At 33.6% G+C, this 17939-nt stretch overlaps 1 protein-coding gene across 2 annotated transcripts; it reads left to right on the forward strand.

Moving 5' to 3' along the window:
• Window positions 1-8048, forward strand: LOC146910225 (uncharacterized). 2 transcript variants are annotated; one of them, XM_085727735.1, is made up of 6 exons: window positions 1-163; window positions 508-580; window positions 1743-1875; window positions 4684-4787; window positions 4884-5046; window positions 6593-8048. In XM_085727735.1, the coding sequence occupies exons 1-6, from the start codon at window positions 148-150 to the stop codon at window positions 6746-6748; spliced, it is 645 nt and encodes a 214-aa protein (XP_085583861.1). In that variant the 5' UTR covers window positions 1-147; the 3' UTR covers window positions 6749-8048. The 2 variants fall into 2 exon arrangements, with proteins under 2 accessions (XP_085583861.1, XP_085583862.1); XM_085727736.1 differs by lacking the exon at window positions 508-580 and having other exon boundaries at window positions 13-163.
• The last annotated feature ends 9891 nt before the right edge of the window (window positions 8049-17939 follow it).

A 17939-nucleotide genomic window follows, 5' to 3' on the forward strand; every position in this document is an offset into this window, starting at 1 on the left:
ATTTCGAACTTCAACTTCAAAAGGTACTTCCGCGTGAATAATGTTGATTCAGAGATTTCAGGGTTTCTCATCTTCGTGCTGATTTCTTACATTTAGGAGTTGGAACTTTCACGAACCATCATCTTCAGCAACCTTCAGGCTTCTTCGATGCCTCCATTTTCAGGTAGTGATAATAGTTCAGTTTTTGATTTTTCCTTCTTCTTCAATGGATTCAGTTGATTCTAGGGTTTCAATTTTCAGTTCCTCATGTTTTGATTAAGCTGATTCAGTGTTTGTTTTGTTGTTCTTTGTTGGTTTTGTTGATTCACTTTGTGGTCTATTACATGATTCTGTGTTGTTTGTTTTGTTGATTCATTTTGTGTCTAGTTTTATTTTTTCAGTTGGTTTTATCATTGAGGTTGTTACTCCTCTGTACTTGTATACTTCCCATTAATTTGAAACTGAATGCATTTTCATTTGTGTAATCTCTCTGTTAACGTTGATTTATCTATCTATTTGTGTTGTAAGCTTTTAAAAAAAGGGCAAAGACTTTTTGCCAAAAGCTCTTCGGGAAATCCAAACCTACAGGATCTGATAAATGGTAAATTCAACACTTATACCTCTTTATTCAACTTTTTGCTGAAACATTGTGTAAAACCAGAAATTGTATACAAAAGCCTTATTCACTTTATTATTGATAATTCCATTTATAGGGTGTTTTACATCACAGGTTCACATAGTTTTGTTTTCTAAACTCACTATGACACTTACAGTTACAACAGCTAAATAGGCTTACAACTAATTTGGGCATTTTCAATCCCCACCGTTTATGACAGTGAAAACATAACTACAACATATCCTCCCTTAAACTGAGTCGTATTCCACAATCAGTTTAATTCAGACAACCTGCACATTCCTATTTGCTTTCTAAGCCTTTCAAAAGTATCAGAGAGTTGATGAACAGAACCATAATGCACTAGTTCTATAATTCCATCTTTGCTAAGATTCCTTGAGAAATGAAAGCGCACATCAATGTGCTTGCTTCTCCCGTGCATGCCTGAGTTTTTTGATAGCTTGATTGTTGAAGTGTTATCACAGAACACTATCATTCTTTTCTGCAGAGATGCTCCTAACTCACTTAGGATTCTTCCCAACCAAATTCCTTGACTTACACACACTGTTGCGGCAACGAACTCTGCTTCTGTAGTGTGACAAGGTGACCACAGGTTGCTTTCTAGAATACCAGGAAATTGCTCCGCTTCCCAATAGAAACATATAGCCTGATGTGCTTTTTCTATCGTCTAAGTCCCCGGCATAATCACTATCTGTATATACCAATAATTGTTCCTTTTCCTATCTCTTGTAGTAGATTCCATACTCAATAGTCCCCTGAACATATCTAAGTATTCTTTTAGCTGCCATCAAGTGCTTTTCAACTGGTTTCTCCATGAATCTACTAATAAGACTAACAGCAAAAACAATGTCAGGTCGTGTGACTGTAAGGTGCATAAGACTGCCTACCATCTGTTTATAAGTAGTAGCATCTACATATTTCCCTTCATCTGTTTTGGATAGTTTTGTTCCCGACACAATAGGACTTTTGACTGGCTTGGAGTTTTCCATTTTAAATCTTACTAGTAACTCCTGAGCATACTTCTGTTTCCATTTTTGAAACCATCTGTCAACACTTATACCTATTTGTTGTAAATTTTAAAATGTATCTTCTTAATACATTGTAATGTGATTTTTTTTTTTTTATATAGGAAACTTATATTAGATGAAGCAACCATTCAAATGAAAAAAGCAGTTCCTCTTCTTGAGAGTGAACTTCATAATCTTGAGGAAGAAGAGGCAGTTTTGATGGCTGCAGGAAAGAAAGCTAAAGCCAATGACATGGTAGTATCTATCTCTATATGACTGTATCACATTTTTTATATAAATAATTGTTGAAGTATGGATAGTTAGAGTCATTTAGCTAGTTAGTATATAAGGTAGAAGGAGAATTTATTTGTTTACCAAATTGTTCACTTGTATCATTCTCATTGTTTCCAATACAAATTTTTTCTTAAGCTTTTATCTCTTTTTCCTCTGATATCATGAATCTTAACTTGGTATCAGAGCCATGGTTTCCTCAATCACAATCCCGCTGCCATTTTCTCGAGAAAATTCAATTCTCAGCTATTCTTTCCTCATCTGTGTTCTTGATTTCGTTCAATTTTTCATTTTAGTTCAAACATCTTTTTCGACAAATTTTTGTTTCACGGATTCAACATCCTTTTCAATTTCGTTTCCGATTGAGTTCTTGATTCTAGTTTCACTCATTTCTGTGTGTTGTTTGCAAATTGATTTGTTCTGATTCATTGATTCTTTGCTATTTTTCACAAATTTCTTTGGTTTAGATTCGATTAAAATTTGCTGTCTATTTCTTCCCAAATCACTATGATTTTTCTTCGCTCAACTGGAATCTTCGTCTCAGTTTTGATCTCGATTTCATTTTGAGTTTCACTCTATGGTTAATCATTCATGTTCATATACTTTTGGTTCTTGATGGTGACAAAGACACAAATTTCTGTTGTCATACATTACTTCTTAAATTTGAACGGTTTTGGAGAATCATCGAATTGGCTTTGTGATCGGTGCTCCATCGTTGATGTTGTTCGCTCGGGTCAGTGCGCCGTGTTCTTCGAATTGTTCAACTCAGTTCTGCGTATTGCAGCTCATGTGTGATTCTTCTTGCAACTACTGAAGGTTTATTCTCTCATTCTCTTGGATTGATATGTTTGTTGTCAAACCAATGACTTATCATTTTGGGATTGAATTTTCTTTGCTAATTGTCCATGGAAGGTCACTGATAAATGCATTTCATATTGTTCTACTTGATCACTTGAAACTAGTCAAGTTTGGATTTGGATTTTGTCGTTGGTTCTATCCTTGTTACCTCTCTGTTTTTTTGTGTGAAGATTGAAGACAGATTTTTGAGTTTTTTTATTCAACTCTTGATTGGGAAAGCTGGCTGGTCCCCTTATTTTCACGTTCTATCAGCTGGGAGTATTGTTTGTGTTGAAGATCCACGCAAAGTATTCGCCCTACATATGAATCGTTGTGTCAATTTGGTACTCTTGGCATTTTGCTACATAGTGAGTTAGTCTCTCATGTTCTTTGAAGAATCAATTTTGGTTGATTATTACGTTCTTGTTGCTATGGTTTATACTTTGTCTTTGGTTATTAAGATATAACCATTCTGCCATAGCTTGTTCAACTTTGATATTGGGTTGGAATTCTTATTGGTTTTAGTCTCCTTTTTGAGCTGGATTTCTTTATGACTGCATATGGTTTTACTGGTGCAAGCACCAATATATGGTTAAGCAAGAGTTACATACTAGTTCTTCCTCCACACTTTGGTTACTGAGATATTTCAAAGTCTTCGGTGCTGATGTTTGGCTTATACTTACTGATGTTTGCAAATGTGAAAAATTGAAGACAAATTTGAGTTTTATGATATGCTACTGCTGCTATTACATCTTTTAGTGGGGCTGTTACAATTTGTTAGTGTGGTTTGCTGAGCAATCATGTGTTTAGTGGTCTGAGATCAATGGGTGGAAGACATATGCAAGTTCTTACTCAAAAGATTATTTGCTCAACTGGTATTTGATGAGGCTTCTGGTACATATCGTTTTTTTTGTTGGTAATTTCGTCTCTTGTTGTTGATTAGCCTTATTGGCTTTGTGGTGAGCTTCTATCCATAGTGGTTAAGAATTCATATGATCTTCTGTCATGAATGGTTAAGCCTTGTTTCATGCTTCTGCTCTATGGTGGTTAAGCATGCTTCTGCTCTATGGTGGTTAAGCATTCTTCATATTTTCTTTTTCGCTTATGCCCTATGGTGGTTAAGCATTCTTCATATTTTCTTTTCCGCTTCTTCCCTATGGTGGTTAAGCATTCTTCATATTTTCTTTTTCACTTCTGCCCTATGGTGGTTAAGCATTATGCCCTTTGTTGGCTTTTATTAACGTTTGCTTCTGTTAAGTGGTTAAGCCTTGAGTTATGGCTTCTGCTTAATGGTTAAGCGTTTTGCCTTATGGCTTCGATTAGTTTACTGTCTGAGTTCAAAAGTTGTTTGGATTTGGCTTGGTGAAGCATTGCTTACTCATCTCTACTATGTTGGAGGGATTGTTCGGATTTTAGTAGCACAAGGTTCTGCAATCATTGTTGACTTTTCTAGTTTGTGATTGGATTATTGGATTTATATACTATTGGAATTGCCATGTTTTGGAATGGATGTTGATACTATCTTGTTGACAGTTTGAGTTTCTCATATTAGAATTTGTGAAGGAGTTGATGTTTCTATTCAGTTTTGTGGTCTAGTGGCATTAGTTGAGCTACCTTGCTGACAGTTTTGAAGGAATGGTAGCAAGGATGTTGGTCTACTTTGTACATGATAATACAAGGATTACTTTGAGTGTATTGTGTTTTTGATATTGCTCGTCCCAAGCCGGAAGTGTTGTGAACACATTCCAGTTAGAGTCATTTAGCTAGTTAGTATATAAGGTAGAAGGAGAATTTATTTGTAACCAACTTGCTCACTTGTATCCTTGTCATTGTTTCCAATACAACATTTTCTTAAGCTTTTCTCTCTTTTTCCTCTGATATCATGAATCTTAACAATAATCATTCATTTTATATTAATAGTTTACTTATTTTTAGATGCTGAGAATTGTTGAGATAAGAAGGAGAATTGCCTTTTTAGAGACTGGATGGATTTATTCGGAAAATCTTGCTCGAAGAGTGGATGCTGTATTTGAGGACAGGTTGATTACTTTAAACCATTAAACTTTTATTTAAATATTGAAACCTAGTAAACTTTTTAATATACTAATTTGTTTATTTTATTTTTACACGACTAGCCAATGTCCTGAGGACTTGGTTGCAGCTATGACAGGACTATCTTATGCAGCTGATCGGTTCCACGAGATGACAAGTCTAGCTAGGTTCAAAAAGGAAGTGCTCAAGAAATATGGCGTTAGATCCTCATTGATGTCGACTTTTCATCCCGCTATTACTGAAGAGGTTGATTTTAGTTCTTGTTCAGTCAACTTATTTGATGTTCACAATTAATTTTATATTTCTTGTTTAGTCAACCTCTTCTGATAATTGTGTTTTGTGTGAGAGGAATATTGAGTCGGCGTATCATTTGTTTATTCATTGTGTGTTTGCCATGGAGGTGTGGAATAGTTTGTGGAGATGGCTTGGTTTTAACTTGTGTTACCGTTGAATCTTTTCTTGCTTTGGGAGGGTTGGAATGGTGCTGCGAGTAATAATAGGATTCGTAAAGGTTGAATCTGCTTTCTGCTGTTTACTGTTTAGCGCTTTTTTGAGCGGTCTAGCTGGTTCCCTTTGTATTCTGTTTTTGCTAGCCGCGAGTTTTGTTGTGTTCTAATTAAAATAAAGCTTCTGTCATTAAGGCACAAATGTCAAAATGAGAGAAGCAAAGTTATATGGTGTGGTCCACATATAGTTCATAGAGGTGATTGTGATTGTTTTTCTTATATGTAAAAGAAAAAAAACAAATTGGATGATAGTCTTACATGAAGTTCATTTGGTTGGTTGAATTTATCATTTCAGTATTATTTTCATTGGCACAATTTGATTTTTTGTTTTACTAGACTTTTTATGTTTCAGTCTAATAAACAAGACTTTACATGTTTCATTCTATTCTTTTACATAATTTTACATGTTTCATTCTATTCTTTTACATAATTAATGATAGTGTTTGCTGAATAAGATTAGCTGTTTCTAAAAAATAAATTTATATTTCTTGCGGTTTAGAGTATACAGAGGGCGAAAAATTATCGAATTTTCAATAATTCAACTTGTGAAGTGGACGAGATAGTGGAGGCTATTAAGGTTTTGTCGTGGAGATGGACTTTGAGTCGGTTGAAGGTGCCGGCTTGTTTGTTCTATGAATGGTGTTTGAATCCAAAAGTGTCTTTGCGATAAGGGAGCAGTTTTGGCGAGTTTGCATCGCAAAGGTTGAGGCTGGGGTATGCTGCGCCTGCCGTTAGCTGTGCTGGTTTTTCTGCTAGTTTGCATATGGCAGCCTCACTTCTTTGTTTCTGGTGCTGGACTGTTATAGCGCTTCTGCTGTTAGCGTTTTAGGCTAGGCTGCTTTCTGCTGTTTACTGTTTAGCGCTTTTTGAAGGGTCTAGCTGGTGCCCTTTGTATTCTGTTTTTGCTGGCCGTGATTTTGTTGTGTTCTAGTTAAAATAAAGCTTCTGTCATTAAGGCACAAATGTCAAAATGAAAGAAGCAAAGTTATATGGTGTGGTCCACATATAGTTCATAGAGGTGATTATGATTGTTTTTCTTATTATGTAAAAGAAAAAAAACAAATTGGATGATAGTCTTACATGAAGTTCATTTGGTTGGTTGAATTTATCATTTCAGTATTATTTTCATTGGCACAATTTGATTTTTTATTTTACTAGACTTTTTATGTTTCAGTCGAATAAACAAGACTTTACATGTTTCATTCTATTCTTTTACATAATTAATGATAGTGTTTATTGAATAAAATTAGTTGTTTCTAAAAAATAAATTTATATTTCTTTTGCAGATAAGGAGGAATTTGAAGTTTCCAACCCCCTCCCAACTTCAAATGAACGGTCTTTTATTGGATATAGCTGTACGGTATAAGGTCTACCAGTGGGAAGAATTTCCTCCAGATCTAAATATACTCCTTACCAACATCTCATTGGGGTTATACAAATAATTTTGTAAAATTTGTAAAAGACTTTATGAATGGAGTGAAAGAACTTGGGTTCGTCGATCTCTTCCTTAAAGATTGGGACGAGTCAATGTCGGTTGATGGTGCGAAAACACTTTTTGATGTCGATTTCCAAAAACCAGGGAGAGGTTCCCCACTCTTCTTTGATCCGTGTTTCGGATAGTATTTTTTTCTTTTCAATTAACAGTTTTTCTAACATGTTAAAGTTCCCTTAGCTGGCCTAGCTCAGACGGGAGTGTGTCTTCAAATTTTACATGTTGATGGTGAGAGATAAGGGATGAAGGTTTAGTGCAGTTGGTGTATCTCAGGTAGCAGGATTGGTGGAATTTTGTTTGATGGAGTTGCTGTTTGGGTTTTACTCAATTCCAATGTCATGGTTTTGTATTTTGGCATTTGTTTGGGCTGCTGTGCTGTGCGGTTATTGTTTTTGGCTTTACTGTGTTGTAGGCCGGTTTTGTTCCTGCTGCTTGGGTTATTTGTCTGTGTCTGCCTTCTGGTTTTTGTTTCTGCGGTAGGGCGGTAGTTTAGTGACTGTTCTGAGTTTTTGTTTTGCGGTTCTGCTGGTTTTAGCATGTGTGGCAGCTGATTGTCTAGGCGGTTGGGGTAGTGAGGCAGGGGTATGCTAGAGTAGGCAGTCTAGTCGTCTGTCCACAAGTATATTTCGGCCTCATTATTTTGGTTGAGTTTTTACTAAGGGTTGGTTGGTTTGGGTTTAGGTGTTCCGTGGAAGGCCATATCCTAGGGCCCAACCCACTGTCTTGTATGTAGATTACCAAAGTGTTGGAAAAAAGGGTACAAAGGAAAATGCTAAAAAACCACTAATTGAAGAAGGAAAGCTGATAAGGTCCTCTCTTTAGGCTCAAACTGTCAAATTGGTCTGCTTCCATTGTAGAAATGGCAGGCTTGGTTCCTCCTGTTCCTACAACACTGATGTACAATGCAAGGAAGAAAATACCCCTTTGCAATGGCGATCCCCTTGGGCAAGCAACTCCTCGTGCACATTGTGGTGGCGACAAAGATGTTACTGAAACAGCTAGAGTCAACAAACATTCCCTGTGGCCAAACAAAAAATGGTTTGTCTGTTTGTCTGTTTTTAATCACATAAATAACATACTAAATGATCGTGACCTATTCCTTTCTTCGTGTGAGAGAATGTTAGAAAATATAAATGTAAGTGAGCCTATATGATTCGGATTCAGCTGGGATATACTCACCGTCAAGTTTCGGGTTATGATGTGTCAAATTTGCCATTGTGAATTTCTGACGGTTACTTGTTCTATTGTTACATATGATCTTGTTTATGGACCCCCCCCCCCCCCCCCCCACCACCCCCCAATCATAATGTTCATCCAATAATTTTAGCTGCCTCTAAGTAGCATATATTCAAATGATGAAAATAACATCACTACATACCAAAAGATAAATGCACGATGCAATTACAAAGTTCCAATAGCTGTCAAAATAAGCATCGGCGATGTAAGCTCCTACAAGTGGCATCATTCACATCGAACCCGCCCAGATGCTAACATTGTTTGAAGATTCCACAGTACCCTCATGGAGCTTGTTTGTTGGATAATTCACTAAGTTTGATGCTATCCCGTAGTAAGCCATCCTCTCAAACACTTCATACCCTATACACAAAGATCCATAATGATTCATTCATGTTGCTATATATGAAAACAATAAAATGGAAAAAAGAGAAAAATATTAAGGTATCTATAAAAAGATAAAACTATGTATGTTTAGATTGACACGTAAGTTTATCAAAACCACAATGACACTATAATTTTGTCAAAATTATAAAGTATATTTCAGTCGTCAAAACTGTAGAGGATTCCATCGATCCTAGTGTATAGTGTGTCCAAATATGCACGAAGCCACAAAACGCCTCACTTTACCTACTATGAAGGAGCAAGCTTTCCATCGTCCAGTCTTTGATCTTAAAACAGGTCTACCTTTTAGGTCTACTGTTCCATCTTGAGTGTAATCTTCTTTCCCATTTGCGGGGCCTTTTTCTTCAACCGCTTCCATGATGTTGGATAAAAAGTTGTGTTGGCTCTTATGTTGGAATCATGCAAGGTGGCTGGCTTTTTCTTATGAGTTTTTTGATATGTTTAAGGACGGACAATTTGATTTTAGAAGTTTGTCTTCTACCTCCCTAAAGTTATGTATCGTCCATTTTGCATGACCTAAGTAAATCTTAATTGGGGCCGAAAACAAATAAGGAACTTGTCATATTTTTGTTTTGCCTGCACTTCTTGTGTTTTCCACATTTTTCGTATCTTTCTTTCTTTGTGGTTTCGCTTGGTGTTGACATTTAACTTATCTTGAAGATGACATGATATATTCACAGTGCACAAAATGTTGTACGCTACCTACGCTCTGTTCCCTTTTTAATTGTCATCATTGACCATTTGCAAATTGCAATACTACCAAGACCCAATGTACATGTCTCTATCCTATATTTATTCTTAGCTATATATATATATATATATATATATAATGTTTTTATCCTTTCCTATCATTCGACCCGGACATAATTTAAAGGTTTCATAATTCTTGACAGGATAGTGTTTTGTTGGTTGAAAATGTTCTCTACAGCCCTGCAATAGTACTCCAAAAATAAAAAACACGATGAAAACAATAACAAGGATTTTACTAAATCTTTAGTTTTTCTTGCACGTGTTCATAGATATTAGCTGCGATGTGTCAGTAATGCTTAATGTGTTAAGACTTTTTTAAAATAGGGGTTAACATTATAGTAAGGAGTTTCCGAGATTGAGATAAAACATTGAGGGTTCCATGATCCAAGTTTGATCTCTCCGGAAAAAATTGAGGGTTTTATGAGAAAAACATTTGAAGATTGATATGATGGTGTAGATTTGAGATTAAATAGTGTATTCCTCTAGATTTTAGGTTTAAACTCTATAAGTGCTAACAATTTTTTGTGTTGAATCAATCAGGACTTTGCACTTACTTTGATTGGACCCTAGTAGACGGTATGACCGATTTCTCTAATTAGTCAATTTATAGATCAAATACTAGTTTTAGGGATCCTATATTTATTAAGATCCATGCTTGGACTCCGAGTGACTGACCGATTTCCTATATCAACAAGGGAAGGAACTCCGAGTTCCTGACCGATAAGCAAGGGAGCCCCCCGGGCGAGATTCCAAGCTTTACTTGGAGTAAATTCCTCTTATCTCTCCGAAGGCGAGATAAGAATTGAGTTCTCAGTGACGAGCCCGCTATTCCTTCGAGGAATAGAGTAAGGGCTCTACTACATCTCGATTTTCGTTTGCATAGCAGACACGTAATAACGAAACCTCTAGACGAGGGACTGTAGCTACACCGAAAGAGAAGAGCTACAGGCCCATATACTTCATAGGAGACAAACAGGTGGTAAATAGCCTTTAGGTGGTATACCATTAGAGGGGCCTATTAAGTCCCTTAATAGGCACTTTATTCTATATTAGAGGATGGTAACCTAACACCCCCCACCCCCCCCCCCCCCCCCCCCGGCGCCGCCGCCGCTAGGGGTAGGGGCTTCCTCTCTCAGCTTCACCACCCCAGGGATATGGTATGGGAAAGGGGATCCACCAATATACTTCAAATGGAACTATTTATTTCTTTTGAGAAATCGAGATGATTTTGATCCTAGCACTAGCACTAAGTGGATCATCAAAATCTCAAAGACTTTTAATTATGGTTGTGCATGCAATCAACGGCTTTTTTTACATGGTTAATTATCAAGGGCTAGGTTTAGTTTATTTCTTTTCTAGTTAATTTTTTGGCTTAAATATATTTTTGTTTCTTTATCTTAATTTCAGAATGGAAAATGTTAACTTATCCCCTTATGACACAAGGTAATGATCCAAAAATAAATGTTGCATTGATTATTTTTTTTTTATACTTTTGAGATTATAAATGCACAATTTTCAAGATTAAATTTTCACATTTTCTTATCTTGTACCATTAGGATCAAGTTAGAAAGACCCTTTTAGGATTCATATTGACACCTAAAAAAAAAAAAAAATCATATCAATCATTTAATTTGATTAAATTGTGTGTTAGTTATTTCCATATCCATTCTGTTAATTAAATTCAAGATTTATGGTCAATTAACAGTAACGTGAAGAGTCATACACAAAAATATTATGACTAAACATTTGATTTTGAAAAAATAAATAAATAAAGTAAAATAAATAATTTTTAATTTATTTATGCTCATCTTCCTCACTAGATGCATTGAACCAAGAAAAAACCTAGCAAACTGCTTCATTCATATTCACCTCACCCCTATCTTACAATATTTACAAATCTAAAAAACATCATCCTTATCAACAATTTCTTCAATTTTGAAAAAAATTAGGAACTCTAATTCCAAATCTGTGTTTTTTATAAACAAAATATATATATATATATATATATATATATATATTGTTGAACGGTTTTGAAAAGTTAACCTCGTCTCCGTTTGTGATGTTGATATATCTATGGTGTAATTTGTTTTCCACATTAGAGAATCGATTAAAGATCCAAAATGTGATACGCACCCTGATCAAACAAAAATTAGCTTGTGTGAGAGACTTGGCAAGGTTGCAATGTTGGATATCGAATCAAGCTTATTTCCCTGGAATGGTCTCTCTTCCCTCCACCATACTGAACACCGTGAACATTTTGAGGATGAAATTGAACAAAATATAGACTAACATAATAATAGAGTGATAACAATATGACTCAATTGAATGCAGGTATTAAAAAAATTTATTGTTGATTAAATGTTGGGCGTGTCTAGATAATTTCGCAAGGGTGTGATTAAATTTAAAAAAAGATTTACGGACAACTAAAATTGTTTCTTAACTTGAGAGAGTGATGTGATAAATCTAATATGCTAATGACGTGATACGAAAATAAAGAAATACAATCAAAATGAGGTGCTAAATGAGTGTGTAGAAATTAGAGATGTATATATATCATTGTTTTTTAATTAATGGTGTGTAATTAAATGAATGGTATGAAAGTCTATTACTACTATTTGATTATTCAAAAATACTCCCTCTGTCCCAAATTATAAGTTAAAAAATTATTTTCACACTTATTAAGAAAACTAAAATATTGTAGTTTGTAGTATAGTTTCTTGTGTTATCCTTGGAATAAGTTTCATAGAAAGATGTAGAAACAATTTTTATTGGTTATTAGTTATAGAGAAAATGAAAGGGATAGCATAATGAATGCAAATTGCATTTAATTTCTCTTTGGAAAAGATTATTTTTTGAAAAAACATAATTAAATACGATAAAAGCTAGTCTTTTTTTATTATAATTTGGGAAAAAGAAAATGAGTTCTTTTCTTATAATTTAGGACGGAGGGAGTATGAGATACAATAAAAAGCGGTGACATCTATTTCATAGTTCCTTAAAAAAAATCTATCTCGTAGTTTGTTTATTCCATTTTTTATCAAAAAAGTATTGTCAATTTTACAAAAAAAAATGGCAATTTTAATCTTTTCTTCATATTAAAAAAAATCTATCCCATAATAAAATAAAATTTGAAACATTTGTTTATAATATTTAATTGCTGTTTTGTTCCTCTTATTTTAAAATCTGGCAATTTTAATCTTTTCATCAAAGTATTTTTTATTTAAGAAATTGACAACATATCGTGATATTTTCTCATCATTATATTATAAATCACGTCATTTAAAAACATATAACACTACCAATTTTTTTAGTTGGAAAATCTAAATAAGAGACCAAAACTGTTCCACTTTAAAATAGAGAAATGAAATCCACATAATAGAAAAACTTGATTGAACAAAATTGCAATTAAGCTAATAATAAAATGTTGACCAAGCTAAGAAATTCAAACAAAAAAAAACATGAAAAGGTAGCGGGAACAAACGGTGGGAACCAGCTCCAAAATCGAAAAAAAAATGGCGCGAACACTTTCATTTCATTCATACAAAAACGTCATCGTTTCCTAGGCGCGAATATATGAAATCCATTAATATTTCCCGCGCCTATAGTCTACAGTATTTTTTAAACCAAATATGAGCCATCCACGACCGTTATCTCCCAAAACATCATAAGAAAAACAATTATAAGTCCCTCTAAAAAATACAATTATAAGTTACTTTTGATTCCCCGATTATTTTTAAGTCCAACAAATACTAGTTCCGTTTTAAAATAATTGTCGTTTAAAGTTTTTACACATATATTAAGAAATGCAATGATTATAAGAAATAGAATTGTCATTTTACCAAATTATCTTTATTAAATATTGGTTTGTTTTCCACTAAAATAAAAGTAATACTTTAGAAGTAGTGTACATAATATTAACTAGATAGCACAATTAGAAGGAAAAAGTTATTATTTCATTAAAAACTTATAATAATATTTATTTTGAAACAATTTTTTTACTGAAGTGACACACATTTTAAAACTGATGGAGTAGGTTAGCAAGCCTACTCCCACTTGCTTTTAACCAAAATACCCACTAGTTACTGATTAAACCAGTTTTAAATGAAGGGCTGTTTTGTAAGTTTACTTTAATTAATTAAAGGGTTAATTATGTTTTTGGTCCCTACAAAATTGCGACCTTGTAAGTTTACTCCTTACTTAATTTTAATAGCATTTTTAATCCATACAAAAAAAAATTTACTTATAATTTTAGTCCCTGCTAAAATAAATTTTGTTTAATTATCCTTAAACTCTTAAATTTTTTAACGATTCTTTTTATACAAGTTTAGAACACTATGAAAGGTCCATTTACTAAAATCTATAATTTTTGGTCCCTTTAATTAATTAAAGGGTTAATTATGTTTTTGGTCCCTACAAAATTGCGACCTTGTAAGTTTAGTCCTTACTTAATTTTAATAGCATTTTTAATCCCTACAAAAAAAAATTTACTTATAATTTTAGTCCCTGCTAAAATAAATTTTGTTTAATTATCCTTAAACTCTTAAATTTTTTAACTAAAATCTATAATTTTTGGTCCCTTTAATTAATTAAAGGGTTAATTATGTTTTTGGTCCCTACAAAATTGCGACCTTGTAAGTTTAGTCCTTACTTAATTTTAATAGCATTTTTAATCCCTACAAAAAAAAAAATTTACTTATAATTTTAGTCCCTGCTAAAATAAATTTTGTTTAATTATCCTTAAACTCTTAAATTTTTTAACGATTCTTTTTATACAAGTTTAGAACACTATGAAAGGTCCATTTACTAAAATCTATAATTTTTTAACATGAAATAAATTAAATATGAATTTTTTAAAACGACAAAAGTTTAAGATATAAGTAACAAAAATATGGACGTGGAAATCAAATTTTTGCGATATTTTTTTCGGATGACCTTTTAATAACGTTCTTAACACGCCTGTAAAAAATTGTTGAAAAACTTAAGAGTTTAAACATAAATTAAACAAATTTGGATTGAGTAAAGACTAATATTGAGTGCAGAAATTTTTTGTAGGGATTAAAAATGCTATTAAAATTAAGTAAGGACTAAACTTACAAGGTCGCAATTTTGTAGGGACCAAAAACATAATTAACCCTTAATTAAAACAAGAACACAACTGGGGTCAAAACAAAGACAAAACACTTAATTGTGGGGAAACAAAACCACTTTCGCACGTTAATTCCTCATATGAGTAATATATTTTCCCAGTCTCAGTTAATCGAAATTAATTACACTCCAAATTACATCAATTATACGGGAAAAAACTCCAAATTACATTTTTTTTAAGGGTCCAAATTACACTTAACTGTGTGGAAAAATTGGTCTGACCCAATTCCAAACAACAATTAATAGATCAATTAGTTTCATACTATCAAGCATTTTTTTTCTTTCCTGAGATTTGGCAAAAACTGTGAAACATTGAGATGGAGAAACGTAATTTTGAGATCAAATTATTAGAGATTCAACTTGATGAGTATGAAAGCTTTGATGAAGATTGTTGGAACATGAAAAGCTTCTTAAAGAAAAAAATAATAGTTTGCCAGTGAAGGATTAATTTTGTTACGGTGAAGGGTTGATTGGGAAAAAATGTATTTTTATATTTGTTTTTAAAATTATATATTTGAAAATTACAAAAGTAGCCTTCAACTTAGAACTGATTTCAAATAATTATAATGATTTTTTGGTCAAATGCAAGTGGGAGTAGGCTTGCTAACTTATAAAGAGGATGTTCATAACATTTATCATGTGAGATAGAAAAGAGGAACTTGAAAGTTGAAACAACAACAAAAGGCAAAGGATGATATGAATGAATTATGAAGTGACCAATTGACCATGGTCCATGGCATGGGCTTGGAATACAACCAAATAATTATTAAAGTATTACTTTTCCCACTCTATTGTCTTCTCGCGCGCTCTATAAAATTTTCAAAAATGTCCCTTTGTAGTCCGGATTACGTAATCTGAATTGCACCAGCATCATGAAAAGAAAAGGGTGCATCAACAATCATAATCTCTCTCATTTCAACAATTTTGAATTTTGCTTTTAAAAACAACCAAAAAAAGGGTTTATTCATGTCAAATAAAATCATAAAAACACAAGGATGAGAGTTAGGAAGATTAATATTGTCCTTAAAATGACTATCAATGTTACAAACATGTTCAGAATTGGTGCTGATGTTGTCCGGATTACGTAATCCGGACTGCATTAGCACCATGAAAAAAGGGTCTAAATATGGAATTTTGGATTTTGAGGGCGGAATCTCGTAAGAAGTCACTTCTAAGGGAGTCTTGATCATAAAAACACAAGGATGAAAGCTAGGAAGATTAGTATTGTCCTTAAAATGACTATCCATGTTATAAACATGTTCAGATTTGGTGCTGGTGCTGTCCGGATTACGTAATCCGGATTGCATTAGCACCATGAAAAAAAAGGTGTTTAGGGGTGTTCGATTCTATAATACGAAAAAATCAAATAGCGCACCCTATTTTTTTAGATTTCCGGATTACAAAATCCGAATTGGTGAAAAACATATTTTTTTTCACCATTTAACAAAGGAAAACACCATTCCGGATTATGAAATCTGGAAACTCAAGGGCATTTTGGGAAAAAATAGGGTGTGCGAGGAAAGACATAGGGTGGGAAAAGTAAAACTCTAATTATTATCCAAAAACTGAGAAGTTGAGAGAAATGATATTCACACGGTCAATAGATTTTTTTTAACCGTAAATATTATTCTCCTCGAGTATATGCAAGACGCACAACCACTCGTGGAAAAAGAGATAAACAAAATACACCCTCATATGCAAGACGCACAATCACTCGTGGTATAATTTCAGCTCAACCATCATGTACATATTTGGGACCTTTTGATGAACGTTGCTATATATACCCCCCCCCCCCCCCCCCCCCCCAATAAACCAAATATTTCTATATACACCCTCCCAGGTAAATATTTTTTTTGGACCTCTACCGGCATGGGTCCTAGGCCGTCTGAAGGTATAATTTTTTGGGTTAAGTCTCGTATTGTGGTTGCAGACTTAAGAGAACATGGTTTCCAGGTGCTTTGTGTTCTATAATCAGTCTTTTAACTTTAGGATTATGTCGTCCATGTATACTTCAATTTCTTGGATAATAAATATCACCAATATTTTTGATATTAGTGAGGCACATTATTAGAAATAAAGGTCTCAAAAAACTATCACTAATTTCTTTGATAATATTTTTTTTGCACATTATAAAGAACAACCAAATTTTTTTATAGGGAGGGTGTATATCAAAATATTTATGCTATACGAGGGAATATATAGTAAATCGTGCCAAACACATTAACAAATTTCAGCTCAACCATCATGTACATATTTGGGACCTTTTGATGAATGTTGCTATATATACCCCCCCCCCCCCAAAAAAAACCAAATATTTCTATATACACCCTCCCAGGTAAATATTTTTTTTGGACCTCTACATGCATGGGTCCTAGGCCGTCAGAAGGTATAATTTTTTGGGTTAAGTCTCGTATTGTGGTTGCAGACTTAAGAGAACATGGTTTCCAGGTGCTTTGTGTTCTATAATCAGTCTTTTAACTTTAGGATTATGTCGTCCATGTATACTTCAAGCATGCCTCCTATTTTCTCTTTAAAGTTTTGTTCATTATTCTTTTGGTATGTGACTCATGCGTTCTTGAGCCCAATGGTATAAAATTATAACAACATTAGGTATTGTTTGTCATAAAGTGGTTTTTTCCAATCTTTTGGATACCTATGTATTAAGTTATAACTAAAGCATGCGTCCATGAAGGATAATAGCTTGTAACCGGAAAAATTGTCGTTAAGTTTGTCTGTTTTGGGTAGGGGATACATGTATTTTATAGTTGTTTTGTTTAGGTTGGTGTAGTAGACGCACACCACTACTTGTTGTTTGAAAACCTAACAAGAACCACTTTTGAATTACATGCGGTGTATTTAACCTATAATATGAACTTGCCATTAAGGAGATTTTTGACAATATTTTGTCAAGAACTTCTGGCTTCTCTTGCAATTATTTCCTTCTGCGCTACGCGAGCCGACTGACTTGCACATAGATGGAGAATTTGTGGCAAGCAATCATGTGAACAATTTTCGGCATCTATGATAGGGTCCAAGCAAACAAATACAGTATGTATTTACTCTCAAGCAAAAAATTAGCTCCATTATGAGAGAACAAGGATTCTCAGACCCTATTATGACGCCTCAAAAAGGGTCATCATCAAAGAAAATGAGGATGAAGTATATGTATGGTATCGGTTTCATGACCTTTTTCTTGGCCTTGAGATCGATTGGTTTATTTTCTTCGTCGTCTTCATTAAAGACGATTGTTTCTTCGAGTCTGACGTTAAACGCATTAGAATAAATTTAATTTTGGTCCTTGAATTGAAGAACCTAATTACCAATAATTTAAAAGTTTTAAGGACACAAATAAATTTTGTTTAGTTAAATGACATAATTACAAAAATAACGAGCGTCCCTATGCACTCTTTAAGACCTTTTAATAGTAAGATTTTGTGAAAATTTGTATATTCAATATATTGAAATATGTAATATTTAACTTTTTAAATAAATAATTTCTAAATTTGAGATGTTAAAGAGTGGTTCGGGAAGCACTCATGAACAAGACCATAAAAAAAAAAAAATACACCCTCTGTTTCAAATTATACTACATTCATCCCTGAAATATA

Source organism: Medicago sativa, chromosome 7 (assembly GCF_051527215.1).
Source record: "Medicago sativa cultivar Bolivia chromosome 7, Bolivia_mono, whole genome shotgun sequence".
NCBI lineage: Eukaryota > Viridiplantae > Streptophyta > Magnoliopsida > Fabales > Fabaceae > Medicago > Medicago sativa.